The sequence below is a fragment of the Heterodontus francisci genome, chromosome 2 (assembly GCF_036365525.1).
Source record: "Heterodontus francisci isolate sHetFra1 chromosome 2, sHetFra1.hap1, whole genome shotgun sequence".
Classification (NCBI taxonomy): Eukaryota; Metazoa; Chordata; class Chondrichthyes; order Heterodontiformes; family Heterodontidae; genus Heterodontus; species Heterodontus francisci.
In genome coordinates, this window is record NC_090372.1 from 222,948,572 (window position 1) to 222,957,274 (window position 8,703).

General features: G+C 47.3%; 1 protein-coding gene across 1 annotated transcript; it reads left to right on the forward strand.

Moving 5' to 3' along the window:
• Positions 1 to 6,273: 6,273 nt before the first annotated feature.
• On the forward strand, positions 6,274 to 8,030 carry LOC137351662 (protein rapunzel-like). The gene has a single exon (XM_068016346.1). It carries the CDS (start codon positions 6,289 to 6,291, stop codon positions 7,471 to 7,473), a length of 1,185 nt encoding a protein of 394 aa, XP_067872447.1. The 5' UTR covers positions 6,274 to 6,288; the 3' UTR covers positions 7,474 to 8,030.
• Positions 8,031 to 8,703: the final 673 nt, after the last annotated feature.

The window sequence follows — 8,703 nt, forward strand, 5'->3', positions numbered from 1 at the left end:
GGCTGTTTTTTCTGTGAAGTGGAGCTTTTTCCTCTCAGGGGTTTATACTCGCTCTGTATTTCATTAAATGTTTCTTTAAATATTCTCCACTGTTCTTCAGTCGTTTGACCCATTAACAGATCTACCCAGTTTACCGTGGACAGTCTCTGTCTCATCCCAGTAAAGTCAACCTTACCCAAGTCTAAAATTCTAGTCGCTGATTCGTGCTTTTCACTTTCAAACACTACCTTGAATTTGATCATTTTGTGATCACTATTTGATAAATGTTCACGCACAGTTAGGCTACTAATTAAATTTGGCTCATTACTCATAACTAAATCTAATATTGCCTGTCCCCTTGTTACATCTGGGACATATTGCTGTAGGAAACTATCCCGGACACATTCCAGAAATTCACTACCTTTCTGACAGGTGTTAGTCTGCCTCTCCCAATCTATGTGGAAGTTAAAATCCCCCATTAATACTACTCTGCCTTTGTTACACACTTGCCTAATTTGTGCATTTATACAATCTAACGCCTCAGAACTGCTACAAGGGGGTCTATAGACAACACCTATTACAGTTTTAGATCCTTTTCTCTTCCTCAATTCCACCCATAAGGTGCTTTCCCCTCATTATATCCTCCCTCACCAATGAGGTGATATTATTTCTAATCAGTGAGGCTACTCCACCCCTTCTGCTATTTTCCCTGTCTCTCCTGTAAACTTTATAACCAGGTGTATTTAGTTCCCAGTCCCGACCATCCTGCAGCCACGTCTCCACAATAGCCATCACATCACAATCTTCCATTTGAATTTGCGTCTGCAGCTCATCTACTTTATTCCTTACACTCCGTGCATTTGTATATAGAACTCTTATTTGGGCTACACCCCCTAATCTGTCCCTCAGCACTGATGCTTTATTCACCTGTTTATTATTTCTCTCTTCTGGTTTAACCAGTATACTTCTTGCAGTTAGGTAACAATCAGCCTCACCACTAACCTGCACTCCTACCTTCTCCTTTAACTTCCTGTTTTTTATGTAACTGAACCCTCCCCCCCACTATTTCGTTTAAAGCCCTATCTACAGCCCTTGTTATGTGATTCACCAGAACTCTGGTCCCAGCATGATTCAGGTGGAGCCCGTCCCATCAGAACAGCTCGCTCCTTCCCCAGTACTGGTGCCAGTGACCCACGAATTCGAACCCATTTCTCCCACACCAATCTTTGAGCCACGCATTTACCTCTTTAATCTTATTGACCCTTTGCCAATTTGCTCGTGGCTCAGGTAGGAATCCAGAGATTATTACCTTTTTGGTTCTGCTTTTTAATTTAGCCCCTAGCTGCTGACTTTCCCTCATCATAACCTCTATCCTCATTCTACCTGTATCGTTGGTACCTACGTGGACCATGACAACTGGATCTTTCCCCTCCCACTCCAAGTTCCTCTGCAGCCCAGATGAGATATCCTGAACTCTGGCACCAGGTAGGCAACACAGCCTTCGGGACTCTCGATCCTGGCCACAGAGAACAGTATCTATGCCCCTAACTACACTATCCCCGATGATGACTACATTTCTCTTTTCTCCCCCCACTTGAATGGCTCCCTGTACCACGGTGCTGTGGTCAGTTTGCTCATCCTCCCTACAGTCCCTGCTCTCGTCCACACAGGGAGCAAGAATCACGAACCTGTTGGACAATGACAAGGGCTGAGGCTTCTGCAACACTACCTCCTGGACCCCTCTACCTGCCTCACTCATAGTCACACCTTTCTGTCCCTGACCACTGGCCAAATTCAAAGTAGTTAATCTAAAGGGTGTGACAGTCTCCTGAAACACAGCGTCCAGGTAACTCTCCCCCTCCCTGATGTGTCGCAGTGTCCGAATATCAGACTCCAGCTCATCAACTCTGAGCCCGGGTTCCTCAAGCAGTCGACACTTGCTACAGATGTGGTCACAAGGCACCACAATGGGGTCCACCAGCTCCCACATCATGCAGGTACAACACATCCCCTGGCCCGGCATCTCTATTTTATTTAATTAGATTTTAATTTGTTTTTTAAATTTCCGACGGGTCTTTAGTTTTTAATCTGTGAAATATTTCTCCTATTCACCTTTAATCTGAAATCACTTTAGAATAGGTAATTCAAATTAACAGTTACTTACCAACCAATGAACCGACAGTTTTCCTGTGATGTCACTCTTTGTTTTTTTCACTCTGTTTTTACTCCCTGAAATTATGCAAAAATTAGATTACTGACACCAGGAGCATTAAATCTCGAAAACAAACACTCCTTACTATCTTAAAAAAGAACTGTAGACCTTAATTTACAAACCCAGCAATTTACAGTTATTTCCAAACAGCTGTGACTCACCAACCAATTGCCTTGCAGCTTTCCTGTGATGTCACTGTTGACGATTTTACAAATCTCGAGTGCTGTCCGAGTGAAATCCCGCTCTCTCTCTCCCGGTCTCTTTATACTCCGTCTCCGCTCTCGCTCTTTCCCCCTGTCTGAGTGAACTCTCTCTCTCTCTCCCGGTCTCTTTATACTCCGTCTCCGCTCTCGCTCTTTCCCCCTGTCTGAGTGAACTCTCTCTCTCTCTCCCGGTCTCTTTATACTCCGTCTCCGCTCTCGCTCTTTCCCCCTGTCTGAGTGAACTCTCTCTCTCTCTCCCGGTCTCTTTATACTCCGTCTCCGCTCTCGCTCTTTCCCCCTGTCTGAGTGAACTCTCTCTCTCTCTCCCGGTCTCTTTATACTCCGTCTCCGCTCTCGCTCTTTCCCCCTGTCTGAGTGAACTCTCTCTCTCTCTCCCGGTCTCTTTATACTCCGTCTCCGCTCTCGCTCTTTCCCCCTGTCTGAGTGACCTCTCTCTCTCCCGGTCTCTTTATACTCCGTCTCCGCTCTCGCTCTTTCCCGCTGTCTGAGTGAACTCTCTCTCTCTCCCGGTCTCTTTATACTCCGTCTCCGCTCTCGCTCTTTCCCCCTGTCTGAGTGACCTCTCTCTCTCCCGGTCTCTTTATACTCCGTCTCCGCTCTCGCTCTTTCCCGCTGTCTGAGTGAACTCTCTCTCTCTCTCCCGGTCTCTTTATACTCCGTCTCCGATCTCGCTCTTTCCCGCTGTCTGAGTGAACTCTCTCTCTCCTGGTCTCTTTATACTCCGTCTCCGCTCTCGCTGTTTCCCCCTGTCTGAGTGACCTCTCTCTCTCTCCTGGTCTCTTTATACTCCGTCTCCGCTCTCGCTGTTTCCCGCTGTCTGAGTGACCTCTCTCTCTCTCTCCCGGTCTCTTTATACTCCGTCTCCGCTCTCGCTCTTTCCCCCTGTCTGAGTGACCTCTCTCTCTCTCCCAGTCTCTTTATACTACTGCTCCGCTCTCGCTGTTTCCCGCATTCCAACTGAACTCTCTCTCTCTCTCCCGGTCTCTTTATACTCCGTCTCCGCTCTCGCTGTTTCCCGCTGTCTGAGTGACCTCTCTCTCTCTCTCCCGGTCTCTTTATACTCCGTCTCCGCTCTCGCTCTTTCCCGCTGTCTGAGTGACCTCTCTCTCTCCCGGTCTCTTTATACTCCGTCTCCGCTCTCGCTCTTTCCCCCTGTCTGAGTGACCTCTCTCTCTCTCCTGGTCTCTTTATACTCCGTCTCCGCTCTCGCTGTTTCCCGCTGTCTGAGTGACCTCTCTCTCTCTCTCCCGGTCTCTTTATACTCCATCTCCGCTCTCGCTCTTTCCCCCTGTCTGAGTGACCTCTCTCTCTCTCCCAGTCTCTTTATACTACTGCTCCGCTCTCGCTGTTTCCCGCATTCCAACTGAACTCTCTCTCTCTCTCCCGGTCTCTTTATACTCCGTCTCCGCTCTCGCTCTTTCCCCCTGTCTGAGTGACCTCTCTCTCTCTCCTGGTCTCTTTATACTCCGTCTCCGCTCTCGCTGTTTCCCGCTGTCTGAGTGACCTCTCTCTCTCTCTCCCGGTCTCTTTATACTCCGTCTCCGCTCTCGCTGTTTCCCGCTGTCTGAGTGAACTCTCTCTCTCTCCCGGTCTCTTTATACTCCGTCTCCGCTCTCGCTGTTTCCCGCTGTCTGAGTGAACTCTCTCTCTCTCCCGGTCTCTTTATACTCCGTCTCCGCTCTCGCTCTTTCCTGCTGTCTGAGTGAACTCTCTCTCTCTCCCAGTCTCTTTATACTACTGCTCCGCTCTCGTTGTTTCCCGCATTCCAACTGAACTCTCTCTCTCTCTCTCTCCCGGTCTCTTGATACTCCGGCTTCGCTCTCGCTGTTTCTCGCTGTCTGAGTGAAATCTCTGTCTCTCTCCCAGTCTCTTTATACTCCGGCTCCGCTCTCGCTGTTTCCCGCTGTCTGAGTGAACTCTCTCTTTCTCTCCAGGTCTCTTTGTACTCCGTCTCCGCTCTCCCTGTTTCCCGCTGTCTGAGTGAACTCTCTCTCTCTCTCCTGGTCTCTTTATACTCCGTTTCCGCTCTCCCTGTTTCCCTCTGTCTGAGTGAACTCTTTCACTCTCCCAGTCTCTTTATACTCCGGCTCCGCTCTCGCTGTTTCCCGCTGGCTGAGTGACCTCTCTCTCTCCCGGTCTCTTTATACTCCGTCTCCGCTCTCGCTCTTTCCCCCTGTCTGAGTGACCTCTCTCTCTCTCCTGGTCTCTTTATACTCCGTCTCCGCTCTCGCTGTTTCCCGCTGTCTGAGTGACCTCTCTCTCTCTCTCCCGGTCTCTTTATACTCCGTCTCCGCTCTCGCTCTTTCCTGCTGTCTGAGTGAACTCTCTCTCTCTCCCAGTCTCTTTATACTACTGCTCCGCTCTCGCTGTTTCCCGCATTCCAACTGAACTCTCTCTCTCTCTCTCTCCCGGTCTCTTGATACTCCGGCTTCGCTCTCGCTGTTTCTCGCTGTCTGAGTGAAATCTCTGTCTCTCTCCCAGTCTCTTTATACTCCGGCTCCGCTCTCGCTGTTTCCCGCTGTCTGAGTGAACTCTCTCTTTCTCTCCAGGTCTCTTTGTACGCCGTCTCCGCTCTCCCTGTTTCCCGCTGTCTGAGTGAACTCTCTCTCTCTCTCCTGGTCTCTTTATACTCCGTTTCCGCTCTCCCTGTTTCCCTCTGTCTGAGTGAACTCTTTCACTCTCCCAGTCTCTTTATACTCCGGCTCCGCTCTCGCTGTTTCCCGCTGGCTGAGTGAACTCTTTCACTCTCCCAGTCTCTTTATACTCCGGCTCCGCTCTCGCTGTTTCCCGCTGGCTGAGTGAACTCTCTCTCTCTCTCCCGGTCTCTTTATACTCCGGCTCCGCTCTCGCTGTCTCCCGCACTCTGAGTGAACTCTCTCTCTCTCCCAGTCTCTATATACTCCGTCTCCGCTCTCGCTGTTTCCCACTGTCTGAGTGAACTTGTCTCTCTCTCCCGATCTCTTTATACTCCGTTTCCACTCTCCCTGTTTCCCGCACTCTGAGTGAACTCTCTCTCTCTGTCTCCCAGTCTCTTTATAAACCGGCTCCACTCTCCCTCTTTCCCACTCTCTAAGTGAACTCTCTCTCTTTCCCCCGGTCCCTTTATACTCCGTCTCCGGTCTCCCTGTTTCCCACTGTCGGAGTGAACTCTCTTTCTCTCTCTCCTCGTCTCTTTATACTCCGGCTCCATCTCACTGTCTGAGTGAACTCTCTCTCTCTCCCAGTCTCTTTATTCTCCTACTCCGCTCTCGCTGTTTCCCGCTCGCTGAGTGAACTCTCTCTCTCTCTCTCCCAGTCTCTTTATACTCCGGCTCCATCTCGTTGTTTCCCGCTGTCTGAGTGAACTCTCTCTCTCTCTCTCCTCATCTCTTTATACTCCGTCTCTGCTCTTGCTGTTTCTCGCTGTCTGAGTGAACTCTCTCTCTCCCGGTCTCTTTATACTCCGGCTCCGCTCTCGCTGTTTCCCTCTGTCTGAGTGAACTCTCTCTCTCTCTCCTCATCTCTTTATACTCCGTCTCTGCTCTTGCTGTTTCTCGCTGTCTGAGTGAACTCTCTCTCTCCCAGTCTCTTTATACTCCGGCTCTGCTCTCACTGTTTCTCGCTGTCTGAGTGAACTCTCTCTCTCTCTCCCAGTCTCTTTATACTCCGGCTCTGCTCTCACTGTTTCTCGCTGTCTGAGTGAACTCTCTCTCTCTCTCTCTCCCAGTCTCTTTATACTCCGTCTCTGCTCTCGCTGTTTCTCGCTGTCTGAGTGGGCTATGAGAACGGATCCCCTCCTTATAAATTATAGAGTTACACATGAAATATCAATGCTTTTTTTTCAGGAACAACTGAAGGAAGGGACCATCCAAACACAGTTCTCTGATACTCAGGATGGCTGAAACTGCAACAGATTCATTGGAACTGGCAAAATCCAGCACAGAGGTTGTGCAGGCAGTGGTTGCTGTGAAAAATGCCATGTCTGTCATTACCAGTTTGGAAAAGCTGGCGTCTGCTGCTGGAGCAGTGGGAGCTATTATTGGGGTAGCAGCAGCCATTGTTAAACTTGCTTTAGGTAATGTGGAGAGTGAGGAAATGAGATATATGAAGGAGCAGTTCCAGATAGTCAAGAACCAGCTAGATGTCATTTCAGAGCAGATTCAGCAAGTCCTTCAAGCGATAGAACAAAGTACAGTAAATAATCAATATTTCCCCATCGAAGAGAATTTGAAAAACCAGTTCAGGAAGTACATGGAAATCCTCAACGCAAAATCAGAATTCCGGGAGAATGAGAAACGAGAATTCCTGACACACTTTGATGCGAGTAAAGGTGACCAGAACCTTCACACTCTCTTTGATGGTGTGATGAGTAATTCTGCCATCTTTGGGAAATCCATCCTGGAAACCGCCATGGGATATGACCAGAGGAATCGGCGTCTCATGGAAGGTCTGTGCTGCCGTCTGAAAGAGCTCTTCTGTATCGGCCTGATTGCCCTGCTGGGTCATGCTGCCATCACTGGGAATGATGCAGAGGCATTAAAGAAAGAATGGGATGGGAAATTGGCTGAAGTTGAGAGTAAAATGAAATCCATGATGGATCGGTGCATAAATGAGTTTGCAGAGCAGGCAGAAATAGATGTTGAAAAAATGATAAAGGATAAGGGTGGGAGAGATAATAAGGCATGTGTAGGGTATATAAAAGATGGTTTGGTGAAGAAATACGACTGGGTTAAATGGTCTGTGCGGGTCTACAATGATATCAGTGGGTTCGACAATCACTGTGTAATTGGCTATAATTACTTTCATTTTTTCAGACTCAATGGTGTTAATGCTGTTGTCTCCTATGCTATTGACCCCAAACCAATTGATGAAGGGCGTATAAGGCAGTTAATGGAGGGGAAAGATGGTTGGAGTGATGCAAGAGCAGTTGCTGAACATGTGCACAATAACCTTCCCTCTGGGCATGTTGTACACACGGTGAGACGCTACAAGGGGCTGTGGGGTTCCTGGAACTTTCCCAGCGATTGTCACTTCTGGGAGAATTATAGTGGAGTCACCCTGTGTGTCCATTCAATATAAACCATATCCTGACATTCCCAGTTACTCTTCCCCTTGAGGGGATGTCAGTTTTTGATATTCAGATACAATACGCTATTGTTCATCACTATCTGTTCCGCTTGTAATAGATTAATACTGAAAATTATTGTGATTCTGGTACTGAACCAACCTTTACTGAAAGCTGATCCATGACATCCAATCAGACAGCAGCTCAGTCTGTGCCACCACAGAGACTGAGATTCTCGGACTGCAACTGGATCCAGTGTGATGGGCTGTGTGATGAGCTTGAGCTGAGGAGCTAAAGCAGGTTAGATATGTCAGATTTGGGATGGACAATAAATGCTGGCCGAGCCAGTGACGCCAACATCCCATGAATGAATAAAATAAATGAGGCAAACCCAGCTCTCATTTAATGGAAACATCAGCCAGTGAGGAGAATATAGACAAGAGACAGAGCTCATAGTCTCCATCCATCCATCACTGTTCAATGATAAAGCTCCACCGGAAATCCCCACACTCTTAGAATTCATTGGCAACAGACTGTCTGTACAATTGTACAATCCACTGTTTTACACACAATACACTGTCAATAGACTGTCTGTACAATTGTACAATACACTGTTTTACACACAATACACTGTCAATAGACTGTCTGTACAATTGTACAATCCACTGTTTTACACACAATACACTGTCAATAGACTGTCTGTACAATTGTGCAATACACTGTTTTACACACAATACACTGTCAATAGACTGTCTGTACAATTGTACAATCCACTGTCTTACACACAATACACTGTCAATAGACTGTCTGTACAATTGTACAATCCACTGTTTTACACACAATACACTGTCAATAGACTGTCTGTACAATTGTGCAATACACTGTTTTACACACAATACACTGTCAATAGAATGTCTGTACAATTGTACAATACACTGTTTTACACACAATACACTGTCAATAGATTGTCCGTACAATTGTGCAATACACTGTTTTACACACAATACACTGTCAAGAGACTGTCTGTACAATTGTACAATCCACTGTCTTACACACAATACACTGTCAATAGACTGTCTGTACAATTGTACAATCCACTGTTTTACACACAATACACTGTCAATAGACTGTCTGTACAATTGTACAATACACTGTTTTACACACAATACACTGTCAATAGACTGTCTGTACAATTGTACAATCCACTGTCTTACACACAATACACTGTCAATAGAATGTCTGTA

What these genes read in the sequence shown, in the direction of transcription:
- LOC137351662 (XM_068016346.1), top strand. Translation starts at nt 6,289, where the DNA reads ATGGCTGAAACTGCAACAGATTCATTGGAACTGGCAAAATCCAGCACA.